The 16782-nt window shown below is 43.6% G+C and overlaps 1 protein-coding gene across 2 annotated transcripts in view; it reads left to right on the top strand.

Annotated features, from left to right (window-relative positions):
- The window catches only part of ARID4B (AT-rich interaction domain 4B), a 167224-nt gene that overhangs the window by 144856 nt on the left and 5586 nt on the right, over positions 1–16782 (top strand). For both annotated transcript variants that reach the window (XM_083176448.1, XM_083176447.1), the window contains exons 18-21: positions 9032–9082; positions 12189–12273; positions 14024–14225; positions 15268–16401. In XM_083176448.1, the coding sequence (XP_083032574.1) occupies positions 9032–9082; positions 12189–12273; positions 14024–14225; positions 15268–16401 (1472 nt within the window). The remainder of the gene's footprint in view (positions 1–9031; positions 9083–12188; positions 12274–14023; positions 14226–15267; positions 16402–16782) is intronic.

Below are 16782 nucleotides of genomic sequence, written 5' to 3'. Positions count from 1 at the left end.
CAAATCTGCACTGCTCCCTTACGCCTATAAAGCATATTTTCTATCTACAAACAATATGGGGAAGAACAATCGCAGCTCTGCAGCTACTCAGCTGGAAAGATTCGCTAGAACCCCGCGCTCATCCGTGGAGACCCCCGACTCTGATGTGCCCTCCCGGCCCCCATCTCGGGCCTCATCCCCATGCAACTCTACACACCCGACACCTGAGAGCCCGACAGAGGCCCTACAACGAGTACTGGAGGCCGTGACCTCTAGTGAACAAAGGCTGACAGATAAAATAGGGCAGGTGCAGGCAGACCTATCCATCATACATCATGACCTGCAGAGGGTCAGAGAAAGAGTGGGTGAAGTGGAGACTCGCACGTCCACACTAGAAGACAAACTCTCGCCTCTCACAGACAAGGTCTCAGAACTCTCGTCCCAGGTCACTTCCATTCAGACCAAGCTCCAGGATATGGATGGAAGGTTGAGGAGGTGCAATATCCGCATAGTGGGCCTCCCGGAAAAAGAGGAGGGCCAACATCCAGAAGGATTCCTTGAGAAGTGGTTGCGCGACACTTACGGAGCGGATGCATTCTCCCCATTCTTCTCGGTGGAGAGGGCACACCGGGTGCCCACAAGACCCCTGCCGCCTGGGGCCCCTCCTCGCACCCTAATTGCAAAGCTCCTTCACTACAGGGATAGAGACACTGTTCTAAGAGTCAACCGCACCAAAGGTCCATTGAAATGGAACGGCCAACGTGTGTCTATATTTCCAGACTTCGCGGTGGAGGTGCAAAAGAGCCGTGCTCAATACGCACAAGTTAAACGACGGCTGAGGGAGCTCAACTTGCCATACTTTATGCTATTCCCATCGAGACTGAAGGTGATCGTGGATGGAGAATCCAAATTCTTTGCTACCCCGAGGGAAGCGTCATCATGGTTGGACACTGCAAGACCGGCCAGGCGGGCTGTGCTAGACGATTCTTGAACCTACTGGCTATTCATCGCTTATATGTCCTAATGGGCAAGTTATTGCTGGGACTGTATACATCTGGCTAAATACGGGATTCGGGACTCTTACACCTGTGCCGTAACAGAAACTATCCTAAGACGGCGGAGCGTATGTATAAATATGAGCGGGCAGTATTTGCTACTTATTCCTGGTAGTCATTGTATACTTTGCCCACCATTATTCGTTTGTGTTTAAATTTAAATTGTTAATACCTACAGAAAGTGTGGATAGGCCTCTCCTACCCACATAAGGGGGTTTTGTTTAAGTTAGGGATCCAAGTATGTCGCAGTTCCGGGAGACATGCAGGGTGGGGGGTGGTTGGGTTGGATGCAACGTATTCTTAATGCATCATGTGCTTGTTTTTGTCTTTTTTTTTCTACTTACCTCTACCCCCCTTTTTTTTTTATTATCTTTCTTTTTTTTTCTTCTCTATCTCCTTTCCCCTCCCTCTTTCTTTACAATACTGTATATACAGACAGCTGGTGGAGTTACGTTGTGCTACGCGCACTGGTGGATGGCGGAGAATTATTCATGTGCGGGTTTATTATAGGTTGTATATCTCAGCTAAGTTATGGCTCCTAATTTAGTTAAAATTACATCCTGGAATGTCCGTGGTCTCAACGACAAAGTCAAGCGTGCACTGGTGTTCAATCAGATCCGTAAATACAAGTCAGACTTTATATGTCTGATGGAGACGCACTTGACTGGCACCAAGGTCCTGTCCCTAAAAAAACCATGGATAGGCTGGCTTTATCACTCCTCCCATACACCCTCATCAAGGGGAGTAGCAGTTCTAATACGTAGGAATGTCCCTTTTAAATTAGAGCGAGTGAAGACCGATAAATGGGGCAGGTATGTCCTAATCCTTTGCACTATACATTCCGTCCCCCTGCTTCTGCTTGCTATATACATCCCCCCTCCATACTCAGTGGAGGTCCTCAAACAGGCCGCAGAGTTTGTCGCTGAGTTCCCGGATGTACCCATCATAAGTGTGGGCGATTATAATAATGTATTAGATCCAACTCTGGATACTCACCGTCAATCAGGAACCTCAGGGAGGGCTGGTCATAGACAATTCAGGTTACTGACAGAGGGAATGGGGCTAGTAGACGCCTGGCGTCATAAAAATCCTGCCACCAAACAGTTCTCATGCTTCTCCCCCTCACACTCCTCTTTCTCTAGAATCGACCTGGCCTTGGTATCACAGACTCTTCTTCCCAAAATTCACTCCATTACTTACGAACCCAGAGGCATATCGGATCACTCCCCTTTGACTATGGACGTTCAGATGGGTGGGTATAGGGGTCAATCGTTTTGGAAATTGAATAAGTTCTGGTTGATGGGCTTGGGAGAGGGGACAGAATTAGTGTCCGCCTGGAGAGAATTTTTAGAACTAAATAAAGGCACCGCCCCTGTCACAATAATATGGGACGCCTTCAAATCCCATGTTAGGGGCTCACTGATTCAAAAAATAGTAGCCCTTAAAAAAACCTATAAAAAGACAGAAATTGAGCTGGAGAATACATGCCGCCAACTTGAGGCTGCTCACCTGGAGGACGGCCTGGACTCCTCTAGACGTGAATGGCTCTTGGCCCAGGAGGCTTGGTTGGAGTGTCTCGGGGACAAAGCCAAATACAAGTTACTATATACTAAACATTCCCAGTATGCTTTCGGAGATAGGCCTGGTAGCTACTTGGCCCGACTAGCGGATACAGAAAAAACCAATAACACTATATGTGAGATCCTCTCTCCACAGGGAGTTTTATACACTAAAACCCATGAGATAGCCGCCCAGTTTGTAGAATACTATCAAAACCTCTATAGCTCCAAACTGACACATGACACATCTGCCATACAGCGTTATTTGGACCAAATTGTTATGCCCACCCTGACCCCTGCAGATATGGAGACCTTGGATATGCCACTCAGAGTGGAAGAGGTGGAAGTAGCCATTAGGGCCTTCCCCGCGGGCAAAGCACCAGGACTAGATGGTCTTCCCATAGATTTGTACAAAAAGCATATTTCTTTTTACGCCCCTATTTTATTAGAACTGTACAATGACTTGTTCTCCCACGGTGCCCTGCCCCAATCTATGATGGAAGCTGCCATAGTGGTTCTCCTAAAACCAGACAAAAATCCATCCTCGGTAGAGTCTTACAGGCCTATATCCCTCCTGCCCATAGACATTAAAATCCTTGCCAAAATCCTGTCACTTCGCCTTAATACCGTGATCACCAAGATTATACACCCTGACCAGACTGGCTTTATGCCGGGCAAGTCAACTATGATCAACCTACGTAGACTGTTTACACATTTGCAGAATCCCCGCGGGGACGCTGATACTTCCATAGTGGTCTCGTTGGACGCTGCTAAGGCGTTCGACTCGATCGAGTGGGAATTCCTTTGGCTCACCCTGGCAAAGGTGGGTGTTGGTCCTACCTTCATCCAATGGGTGCGCTTACTCTATGCCTCCCCGCGGGCCAGGGTATCTGTAAATGGGTACATGTCATCTCCGTTTGATCTAGGTAGGGGAACCCGGCAGGGTTGCCCACTGTCACCCACCCTATTCGCCATCGCAATAGAACCCCTGGCCTGCCTGATACGCGACTCTGCGGTGATTGCGGGGTTCAGGGTGGGTCACCTCGAAGAAAAAATAGCGCTGTATGCAGACGACATTTTATTATTTATCTCTGATTATGCCACATCCATGCCCCCACTTCTAGATGTTATTGACAGGTATGGCACATACTCTGGTCTTAAAATAAACTGGGACAAATCATGTGTGCTCCCGTTCTTGGGAGACGTCCCGGAGTCCCCCGCAATCACGCTCCCACTAAGATGGGTAAACTCCTTTAAATACCTAGGGATTCATGTATCCAATATCCCATCTCAGTATATCCCCCTAAATATCCAGCCACAGCTAGAATACCTAAAATCCAGGATATCAGTGTGGGGCAAACTGCCCTTGACAGTATCAGGAAGAATAAGTCTTATCAAAATGACGGCACAACCTAAGCTCTTATACGCATTACAACATGCACCGACATATATACCCCTTCAGACATTTAAGAAAATAGATGGCCTACTCTCATCCATTATCTGGGCTGGAAAGAGGGCCCGTATTAAACTAAACACACTAATGCGGCCCCGGGAGGATGGGGGCTTGGCGGTCCCCTCTTTCCGGCTATACTACCTTGCGGCGCAGTTGGCGCATCTCATCAGTTGGCTGGGAGAGGGCTTGATAGATGAGCTCCCCTCGCTGCTTGTCACACAAAGACTGCCCGGACTGACCCCACTACATGTCTTATTAAGTGATAATGTCAAGCTGATAGACATGCCACTGTTTAAACAAGCGATTATGATTTGGCGGCAGTCTAGCCGCTTACTTTCAGCTACTGGCCTTGACCCAGACACCCCCCTTGATGGCACCAGGGCACTCCCCGAACTGCTGGGGCTTCAACTCCGTGAGGTCTGGGCTACTTGGGGCATCACTACAATTGGCCAAATATATGTAGATAAGACACTTAAATCATTCCAGCAGCTAAGGGACGAATACCAGGTGCCCAATATGCACTTCTACCGCTACCTCCAGCTTCGCCACGCGTGCCAGGCACAATTCCCTACAAGCCCCCCAGAACTAAAGGCCTCACCAGTTAAGAGTCTACTGGGATCTGGTGGGTCCCCACGGGCGGTCTCCAGGTTCTACGCAGCCATCCTGACAGCACAACATGCTCCCGGTCTGCCTCTTCTTAAGGCTAAGTGGGAACTGGAAGTTGGCCAGATATCAGAGGAGGATTGGGGGTCGGCCCTGGGGAGCCCACGCATAGCAACCACCTCATCTAGATACCAGCAGATCCAGTTGTACATTTTACATAGGGTATACCTAACCCCCACTAGGCTATGCAAAATGGGAGGTAGAAGCGACTCTATGTGTCCTAAATGCAGGTCACATGAGGGCTCGTTCTGGCACTTGTTGTGGAGCTGCCCAATAATCTCAGCCTTTTGGCAAGACGTCATTACATCAATGGTCTCCACAGGCATACCCCGTGACATCTTCACCCCAAGGTTTTGTATTTTATCGTTTATGGATGTGGATAGTATTGACAAAAATATGATGAGATATGCGGTCAATCTATGTACTCTGGCTAAGGTGTGCGTAGCTAGAAAATGGATGGCCCCAGAGGGCCCTACGCAAAGGGAGTGGCTCTCTCTAACCAACTCAGTGGCCAGACATGAAAAATTTGTGTACACATCTAGAGCATCTGTGGGAAAGTACCATAAAATATGGGACCCATGGCTGGACTCACTCCTCATGCAACCAAATGTTTAAACCTTAATACATATATAATTTAGGTTAAATCACGGTCCGATTATACATGTAAGAGAAAAGAGGGGATGGAAAACCTGTACCGGGATGCACCACTCTTACCATGCACACCAGGAAAGTAGACTCACAGGCTCGAGGAACTTTTTAGTTTTTCTCGCTTTTATTTTATTCTATTATATTATATTCATATATATATATGGGGTACAGTCGACAATGCTAGATTTTGAATATAGGATATATCAGATCACTCTACCCGTCCACATGAATATTTGTAACAACTCTAACACCAAATTGTGTCGCTTCCACATGCTCTTGTGATGTTGATATTCTGGAATGGAATGTACTCCACCATCATTTGCTGTGAATTATGTTGTCCTCATATGTCCTTCTTTTATTTTCCTTTTTATCTTCATTTCATTGTTTAATTGTTATGTATAATGTAAATTGCATTGAAAACCAAATAAAAAGTATTGAATTTAAAAAAAAAAGAACAGAATACAGGATAACTTGTAAGCCTGCTTGAAGCAAATTCTTCGAAAACTAGTCTTCTACTTTGTGATTGCCTCTGTGTTTGTGCACGTGAGAGAGAAAGATGTAGTTTCACTCACTTTCAACAGACGGCAGAGTTTTTTTCCGAGACTCACAAACGGACACTAGCTAGCTAGCTAGCTAGATAGATAGATAGATATCAGTGTATAAATACCATGTACTTTTTGTACATTGTCATATTGTCTGCTTGCTTATGTACTTTGTTAGGTACTGCAGAACCCTTGTGGAACCATATAAATAAAGGATAATAAATATCACTGAATGTTACTAGTCGGTGTACATATTCATGCAAGATGACCAGCAAAGGTCTAAGAGCTTCTGGATTCATTATAAGTGGGGTTCCCATATCAGCAAAATACCAGCATTAAGGAGGATTTGTGGGCAAAGTGAAGTCATATAATTTAACTGGAAAATCACCTTGGACCTTATGTTCTTTTTGTCTGTGAGCAGCATCATATGACAGCCTAGGTAGATCCTTAGTATTATTATACCCCATGAAGCAGACTGGTTTTATTTATTTGCTACTGCTGATGGATGCTGCCAGATCCGGTAGTAGGGAGTTCAATGCCTCTCTGCGAACTATAAATATTGTAGAGGGACAGCGCATGCTATTAAAAAAAAAAGAGTGTACTCCAAGGAAGGGTGGTGGCCATACAACAGAAGCCAGATCCAAATAACTGCACGGTAGTTGTAATGCACACATAAGCACAATTTAATTCACATTACAGCACATAGTAGTGCCCTTTATTCACATTGTCACACAATAGTCGCACATAATGCCAATAGTATTAGTGCTGCATGCACATGTAATGTCCATAGCAGTAGTGCCCCTTACACACACACACAAATACACACAATGCACAAAGTAGTAGTCCTGATTATGCAGACAATACCCACAGGAACAGTGCTGTTTACATACATGATGCCCAGAGGAGTAGAGTCACTTACGCACACCATGCCCTTCAGGAATACCCCCGATTACTGACACAATGCCCTTCAGGACCGGCGGTGATTATGCACACAATGCTCATCAGGACTGGCTCTGATTACGGACTTAGTGCTCTTCGGGACTGGGGCTAGTTACCCGCTCAGGGGTAAATATAAGGGAGAAGAAGAGAGCCAATCCACTGATCTGAATAATTTTACATTATGCAAATTCTAGATGTTAGTTCAGTGCTTATTGGATGCCATGGGCCACTTCTTCTCTTGCTCACTTCTCCCTTATCTTGGTTTCATACATCTACCCCTCAATGTCCACATGCAATAGTAATACCTCTTAAACAAATAAATAGTAGTGCCTCATTTTCATAAATTGACCAAAGTAAAAGAAAGGAGACTGTAGAGTGGGTAGTTAGAAAAAAAAGGATGGGAAATTTTCCCTAAGTTACCCATATTGATAGTGACAGGTAGTTCATGAATGATAAATTCGAAATTAGCTAATCCTTAAAGTGAACTAATTTGTTCACAGCACTGGCAGAGATTAAATTAGTTCTCTAGGAAGTTAAGCAGCATACGGACACAGACAGAGCCCAGCAGCTCCATTAGGCTCACTCCCTGGATCTTTACTTCCTGAATCTAATGTTGTAAAGTTAAAAATACAACACAGCCCAGCAAATACAGATCTAATAAAAAAAAAAAAAAAAAAAAAAACATCTGCACTGCCTACCCAAAATCCGTGTGTCTGAGGGAAAATGTTACTAACCTTTTTGTGATACTATCGCTATCCATTTAGTCCAGATGTCCATACACTTGCTGCTGCTTCTGTCACTGGGTCCTGAGCATACTGCTTTGCTAGATCTTCTGCTAGGTGTGTAGGTGCTTCTGCAGCAACCCTATTATTCAGCTCTCGTGCAATATTTAGGAGTCAGTACATCGCAGCTGCCATAGGTGGCAGTGCTGAGCTCAGACATGGTGTGGACTATGCAGAGCTGATTTAACTACAATGTAATGACTCATGAGTCCTGCGATTAGTTCAGTCGTTCACTTATTCATACAGATCCATGATCAGTTCACTAACTCATACAGCCATATTGAGTCAGTGCAGTACCTCAAGGGTACCATGTGTGCATTCTATGAAGCAGAACTATGCTGCCATTATTCCTTCCCCCAGTGTATTCGGTCACAAGCTACACTTTCAATAAGCCAAAGACACAGTGCTGGGTGCTGCATGTTATATACCAGGGATGGCCAACCCACGGCTCGCCTGTCACCGAGCTGCAACCCCCGTGATCACTCCCCTGTCATTGTGATGTGGCTGCTTACTGGGACCCCTGCAGCGGGACGCGCTTGGCTGGAAGGAGACTGTACACAGGTTGACATGGGCAAGGTCGACAGTCAAAAGGTCGACATGGGGTATTTCACTAAGTTTTTTTTCACCCGAATGTCGACACAGTCAACATGGACACAGTTTTAAGTGCATCGCTCGCGATGCTTCGGGCACACTATTTTATTCTCCCACCATGCTCTAGTGGATGGTAGGGCATGAAATACCGCCTGTCTGCTCAAAAAAGTGAAAAACCCCATGTCGACCTAACCCATGTCGACATAATGACCTGTCGACATTGACCCATGTCGACCTAAACCCATGTTGACCTTGCTGCCTGTCGACCCAATGCTTGTCGACCTAGTTGGTGTAGACCTAATGACCGTATCCCCTATGGGCAACCCTGACGAAAACTGGACTATTGCCAGTTGAAACGGCTGTCGGGTCAGCCGCTGTATGCCTGTCTGTTCTTCTAATACAAACTTTATGCGTGTTTAAACTGTGAGTGCTGGTTCTCTTCTTCCCCTCACCAAGGGAGGTAAGTGTGTGTATTCATCTTATGTTTGAATCCTGTACCACACTTTTATACATTGCTACTGAGTGTCATCTTGGACTACCTGCTATATAGATAGAGATTTATTTCTTTTTTATATTTATAGTAAATACTGATAGCTTGTGTATGATGTACCATATCAAGTACAACAATGCACTGTGGGTTCCCCTGTATCCCTGTGGATCTCTTGGATCCTGTACCCATCTTACTGTTTAGGGAACTCACCCTGTCACAATTATTTTTTCCATGCAGTCCGTTGCAGTCCAATATTGTTTGGATTAAGACCTATACTTCCTTTCTCAGTTGTTTGGACTATAAAACTTGTATTTTTGTCTCGCTTCCCAGATGTGAAATGGAATCTTCTCTCTGCAGCCCAATTATCCAAAACACATCGAGGTAAGAACGTGATTGTTTGTTTTTTATTGTGAGATTTTGTTGAACCTTCAAAGCAGTGGTATTAAGTCAGCAGCTTATCCTAATATTCTGGTGTGGTGCTAAACAGACATATATTCAGACTTTTTAAAATAAAAATACACATTATATTGTTAAGTCAACCTTTTGTTAGCCCAACTTCAATGTAATGGAAACATGTGAGCAATTTTACTATATTGTGTCACCTCCTGACTGCAGCTAGAATATTTACTCATCCTATAGCATGGATGGGTTATCCGCTTTCCCACCTATTATTTAGCTTTTTAAATTTATTTGACCAGTACAAAAAACACTAGTAATAGAGGGGGTGTCAGGATTACAGATATGCAGAGTTGACAGATCAAATATAGATGTCTTCCTACATCCTTGCTGCAGTCACATTAAACAGCCGTTCTACTACTTACCTAGGGTGGCCAATCCCGGGATCGGGATCGGCGGGATCCCGGGATTTGGCCTAAAAAACGCCGAGATTTGAATCCCGGGATTGGATGCGCATATCTAATGCAGGGCAGCGTCTGAGCGAGTGCTCAGACGCTACCCAGGAGTTCCTGATCCCCAGACTGCAGTCTGGAGCTGGTATGGGCAGTCCGACCTGCGCAGCGTGACCTCTGACCATCACGCTGCGCAGGTCGGATTGCCCATACCTGCTCCAGAATCATCTCTGACCTGGACAGCGTCGGCCGCCCGCTCTGCTGCCCGCCCGCTGGACCGGACCTTGCAGCGTCGGCCGCCCGCTGGACCGGACCTGGCAGCATCAGTCGTCGGCTCTGCTGCTGCTGCTACCGCCGCCGACGCCTGCTGCTCCTGTCTGCCCTGCTCCCGGCCGCTGAAAAGTAAATGAATGTGCGGGGCGGCTGGAGCGGGGGGGGGGGACTGGGACTGGGCTTCTTATCTTATTGTTTTTTGGCCTAAACTAACTTAGAGATGCCAATCCCGGGAATCCCGGGATTGAGCATTTTTCAATCCCGATTCCCGGGATTGAAAAAATGCCCCGGGATTGGCATCCCTATACTTACCTTCCACATACACACCTTGTTCATTAATAGTGACATTTCCACTTTTCTTATAAAATATTGGTTGAGATTTTTCATTTTGTAATGTTATCTTGAGAGGGAACGGAGATTGAGTCCGTCTTTAAAATTGTTGGAATGCTAATATGTTTATATGCACATTTATGCCTTTTATATAGCACTTAAATAGCTTAAAAGTGATCAGAGTGGAAATCGGACATCCACCACCTTGGGAAAAAGCTTGAAAATCATGTAATCATGTTTTTTCCCTCATACGAAATTGCCTAGAAGCACTTGTTTATCTGTAAATTGTGAAGACTTTATAAGTTCATAAGTATATGTCATATCCTGCAACACAAATTTCTATGTTTATTTTTATTTGGCCACAGAGTAAACGAATTACCAGTGTGTGTGTATGTATATATGTGTATATATATATGTGTGTTTGTATGTATGTATGTATGTATGTATATATGTGTGTGTGTGTGTGTATGTATGTATAATATATATATATATATATATATATATATATATATATATATATATATATATATATATATATATATATATATATATATATAGTGGAAAGGATCACAAACACGTGGATTTGGGTGAATACTTTGTTTATTTTGAACAGCAGGTCACAGCATAGCAGGTTAAATCCATATGCAGTCAGTATTACAGGCAGTAGTATACTCTCAGCATAGCAGGCTCTACCAAGGCTCCAATGGACCCTACAATAACCCACACACCCCCAGCCTATCGCTTGGGCAGCTATTCCACCATCAAGAGCAAGGTGACTCTGCCCTGGAAACCCTTATATCAAGAAATCCCAGGTGCTGCTGATTACACAATATAATAGAAAAAAAAGTGGATTGCGCTTATTAGCTGTTCAGTTTGGAAATAACTGCTTGGCGAAAGTATAAAAATTGAGCGCTTGCATTACTTTGACAATGTGCAAGCCTTACATATGCCTGCTTTAGATAATAATAAATAAAATAAAAAATAATTTAAAATAAATAATAATAAAAATATACCACTAATTGCAGCTAATGTTTACAGCTCTTAGTTGAGCATGTGAGGGGTGCCCAATGTCCAATATTGATAGCCCGTTATGGATAGTATTTGTGGAGGTGTCTGGCAGCATTGTAGCTTTTGGAGAGACTGGCTAGCTGATCCTACTCCTACCTAGTTTCCAGTCAGTATGCTGATGGTCTAGTTGCTGCTCGTTACTCTTCGTCCAGTGTGGCTTGTTTTCCTCGCGACTGGAAGTTCGGGTGCGGGCCTCCGCCGCGTACACTGTGTGACTCTGAATGCTTCCCCCTCTTCTCCAACGCATTTCTAGGCTCTACGGCCTCTTTGTCAAGGATATTGCTGTTAGTCCAGGGCTCTATATTTTATGGGGCATATATATACATACATACATACATACATACATACATATACACAGTCCAAGAGACCCGGCACTCACACAATGTTTAACTTGGCCCGGTGCCAGCATAGCCCAAGGGTATCAAGACAGTAGAGAGAATGCGGCACTCGTGGTGCAAATAAATCACACAAACTACAGCAAGGTGTAAACTTCAACATTTCATTAAGAAGAATTTCATCAGGAAGTACCGTACATTACAACACGTACACTTCATATATATATATATATATATATATATATATATATATATATATATAATTATTATTATTATATTTTTTATTTATTTTTTTCAATTAGGAGAACTTTATCCTTCTCTTGTTTCAAGCTTGACAGCTCTTCTGAGAGACCCAGGAAGGGTATCCATGATCCCCTCCCCAGACTTTCTCTGAGCAGCAATATTTTTTTTTTTCAATGTTTTTTGGGAGGCAATGTCTTTGCCTTTTTTCTGTATTATTGATGTTTGTCCAGTCCTGCAGCATGCTTAAATTTACACAACATTATGTCTGTAAAAAAGTACTTTGGAATGTCTATTCTGATTATTTTCTGATTTATATTTTATTTATATATATATATATATATATATATATATATATCTTTTTCTTTTTTTTTTCTTTTTTTTTTTTTTTAGATATGATGAGTTTATGAAAACTGATAAAATCATCAGACCAGCCGATAAAAGTGTACCAAAAATAAAACACAGAAGAAAAATTAAGGTATTGTTTTAATTGTATGTTAAGTGTATATTTGTGGGACTTAAACAAAAATGTATAATAGTGTTCCTTCTACGAACCGGGGCAGGCAGGGCGCCGCTGCACGGGGGCATCGTCAAGGGGGCGGACCGGGACCGCCGACGTCACTTTCTGGGCGGTCCCGGGCCGCCAACATCACAAAAGGGTGCGTGCCCGGGCCGCGTCGTGACGAAAATGGGCGGGCCCGGCCGTCGTCATCAAGAAAATGCCCGGCCAGCATAGTCATTGAAAGGGGCTGGCCTGGCCGCACCGAAGGCTCTCCGCTGCCAGGGAAGCGCCGGGCACCGCTATATACTGCGGTGCCGGACTTCCCTGTTATCACGCTAAGAGTAGGAGGAGACAGGCTGTTTTAGCGGGGCGCTGCCAGAGGGGCAGGGCGCATTTTGCCCTTTAAAAATCGGGCAGGGCGCAGCGCCCCGCTAAAACAGCCTAGTGGGAACACTATATAATTGTGAATCAATAATGTTCATTCCCTTGACAATATTTAGGCCCTTATTCAGATCTGATCGCAGTACAAATATGTTTAGAAAATGGGCAAAACCATGTGCACTGCAGGTGGGGCAGATGTAACATGTGCAGAGAGAGTTACATTTGGGTGGGGTGTGTTGAAACTAAAATGTAAATTGCAGTGTAAAAATAATGCAGCCAGTATTTACCCTGCACAGAAACCAAATAACTCACTCAATTCAAACTTTCTTTCTACATGTTAAACCTGAACCCCCCCAATGCTGTGCACATGGTTTTGCCCATTTTGAGAACAAATTTGTACTTTGGTCAAATCTGAATAAGGGCCTTAAAAAGAATGCAACTATTCTATGGTAGGGACTCAGCACTCACCTATAATGACCAGTGGCTTCCTACAGTAAGTACACATGAGATAATACAACTCATTTGCTTTACAGGTGATGTTAAAGCCTAGATTTCAAGGGAAAGTTCTAGTAGCAACACAAATACATTTCTTCTGCTCGATCATTAGTGATTGCTAAGCTGGAATACTATTGTGGGTTTTTTTGTTTTTGTTTTCAGAATCCAAATATGCTACTGTAATAAGGTTCATTTTTTTAGATCACTTTTCACATGTACATTGTATATTACTTTGCACATAAAGGTCCCGATTCTGGTTGACTCGGTAAGCTGCGAAGCTTACAGAGTCTCAGAGGGCACTCCCCACCGTATCCCCTCGCAATTATGTGAGGGCATGTGTGACTAAGGCACATCCCCTCGCATTTCCCTCTGGCAGAGAAATCATTCGATGGTCTCTGACCGTCGAATGATTTCTTCAGGCCACGCAAATATAAGTCAGTGGAGACTGACTGACTTATGTTTGCGGCCATTCCGCCGAATACTGGATGGGCGGCTGACATCAGCTGCCAGCCCCCGGCACACCTCCTCCCGCCTGCATTCCCATGGGAACTCCCAGCGATTTCATGGGGACCCCCATAAAACCCTGGGCATTCATGTGGGTGACACAGGCCCGCCACCTGCGCTGCCCCATGCGAATGGCCCAGCAAAATTGTAAATCACCATGGCTGTTCCACAGTGGTCTTGCGCATGCGCAGTCCATCACCCATCGGAACGAGGCTGAATAAGGCCCCGTCGGAATGGACCAGACTGACCCCACACGTCCTAATTGCATGTTTTATTGGTTTTTTTTTAGTCTCTGATGTACTAGAATTTTCAGTTTATTAAGGATTTCTCTCCATATGTTTTTCAGAATAAAACGGATACAGATAACAACAGATCTAAGGTGGAAAAAGATGAGAATTGCCCCAAACAATGCAGACTTTTCTCAAGACCTCTATTCCAGCCTTGTGACCTGGATAATGAATTACCGTTTGATTCTCCAGAAAGTAAAAACTCTGGTCAAGGTCCCCTAAAACCATTAGAAATTACTTCCATTTTGAATGGTCTTCAAGGTACACATGATTATAAATGCTACATTTTAAGATCATTGGGAATGGAAATACAGATAGTCGAAGTTCCTACGTGTGTAATGATTGATTTATCCAGCCATGTCTTGAGCGATCTTTCTGTGAAATTGGTTTTTCTGGGTGTTGTATGGGCCACAGTGTGTAAGTAGACTTACAGATGTGTCCTCATACATCGTGGCTCTCAGCGCGCTTTTTTTGGCCTCCAAGTTGTAGATTGCATTATGGCCTGCAGTATGTCTCAAGCCAGGTAATAAATAGTTAAACCACTGGGTGACAGATCTTCCACATTAAGACTACGGGTGCTGAATACAAGGATGATGGAGCTGACATTGATCTGTGAGAGGCTGGCCAATCAACGTTCTTCCCTTTTTATAAAATAAAAATAAAAAATCTGTCTTCTACAAAATGCAATGTAAGGCTGCCACGCAACTTCCTACTAATAGTTATTGTCGTTACATACAGTAAGTTACAAAGTACGGGTTTTTTTTTCACACAAGAGTAGTTTTCCCAATACACAGTCGTTACGCTAGTTAAAAAGTACTCGGATTGGATTCGCAGGAGCAGATGTGTGCGGCCATACATGTCATTTGTACAGATTGCTGCTGTATCAACATGGAATCCATGCTAGCCTTTACTAATGCTGGATAACTTTCACATGGTACAGTATTTAAAATCTAACTCTCTCTTCACAAGTAACATCTGCCCCACCTGCAGTGCACATGGTTTTGTCCATCTAAGAAGGATTTCGTCAGAGTGAACTAGAATAAGGCCCATTATTCCACCCTCCTATCACTTAAAATCCAGGATTCCTGAACAATATTAGTCACAGATAATTATTCCAATCTCTCAAATGTTGAAACAAAGTATTTTAACATAGCACACCATTCCATTAAAGATTTATCGTAATTGTATTTTAGCAACATTAGCCTTTAATAGTTTAAACCTTAGTTTAATAAGCAGGACCACACCTGTCACATGTTTCATTGTATTTTTTATTTTTTTTACATTGTCAAAATTCTGTTTCCAGCTACTGAAAATTCTGCAGATGACAGTGAAACAGATCAAAGTTGCCAGAATACGAATAAGGGGGAAAGAGACTTTAATATGAGTCCTGTAAAGACTGACTTGACTTCAGCAGAAGGAAAACTTGTTCCTGGATTGGAAGACAGCTATTTTTGCTTGACAGATAAAAAAAGAGATACAAAACACTCCTCTGTGAAACAGGAGTCTTCAGATGATACAGACTCTGAATTGGAGTCTCCAAGAAGAAAGAAGTTTGTAAAAGACTTTGTGGATAAAGTAGCCAAATCACAGTTTAAATGTGGTAAGAGAAAACTTATAGAATGTGGCAAGTCTTTAACCTCCAGCATAAAAGATGAAGGTACAAAGTGCAAAGAGACACTTGATCGATTTGATGTTGATAACATAACTTCCTCTGAGGATGAGGAACAGCCCAAACCAAAATCTTCACTAACTAAAAAATGTAATAGCTTGAATGACAAGAAGAAAGCTTTGCGAGCTCCCAGTTTCTATACAAGTTTACCAGATTTGCATGATAAAAAAGCAAAGACTCTGAATTATTCTGAAGAAAGGCCCAGAGCCAAAGATCACAAAGATGTTTGGTCAAGTATTCAAGGACAGTGGCCTAAAAAGACTTTAAAAGAACTTTTCTCTGATTCTGATACAGAGGGAGCTGCATCTCCACCTCACATGCATCTAGATGATGGTTCTCCTGATTCAACTGTTCAGCCAATCAATGATGAAGCTAGAGATTTGTCAGCAGAATTCCTCAAACCAATAACTGATGCTATTGAATTGAAGCCAGTTGATGAGAAAGCAGTTGAATTTGGCGAGAGAAAAGACTTCCCAAGTAGTGGCAGTAATTCTGTTTTGAATACACCTCCCACAACACCAGAGTCCACTTCATCTTTAAGTGAGTATAGGAGACCACAATCAACACTTGAGAGTTTGGAAAATGTGGAACCAAATCGGGAAGAAGTTGAAAGTATGAAGAGTGAGACCAATAGCACAATTGAAGTGGATAGTGTTACTTGTGAATTACAAGACCTCCAGTTTGAAGGAAATCTTTCTCCTACAGGATTTGATGCTAGCATCAGTTCCAGTAGTAGTAACCACCTTGAGACTGAGAGTAAAGATAAAGGTAAGTGATTACTAAAGTCGCATTTGTAATGTGTATAATTAATTACCATTATTACCATGGTGATAAGGTTCACAGATGCCAGACCAATGGCACATTCAGAGGTGGAATTTGCAAGTGGTGGACCAAGATGCAAAAATATGCTTTGGGGCCCCCTCCTCTGCGCCACAGGAAAAGGAAGGGGGGAGCAGTGGCTGAAATGGAGAGGAAGTCTTCTAATAAGAAGCCAGTGGGTGATGGAAGGAGTCAGTGTGTGTCTGAGCAGGAGCCAATATATGATAGCTGGGAAGGCATTGGGTTGCAGAAAAAGCAGAGGGTGATAGACAGAGGCAGATGGTGACCGCAGGAGGCAGTGAGTGACAGCAGAATGTAGTGGGTGAAAGG

The sequence above is a fragment of the Crinia signifera genome, chromosome 3 (genome assembly GCF_055691185.1).
Source record: "Crinia signifera chromosome 3, ASM5569118v1, whole genome shotgun sequence".
NCBI lineage: Eukaryota > Metazoa > Chordata > Amphibia > Anura > Myobatrachidae > Crinia > Crinia signifera.
This window is presented reverse-complemented; position numbering and strand designations above follow the sequence as displayed.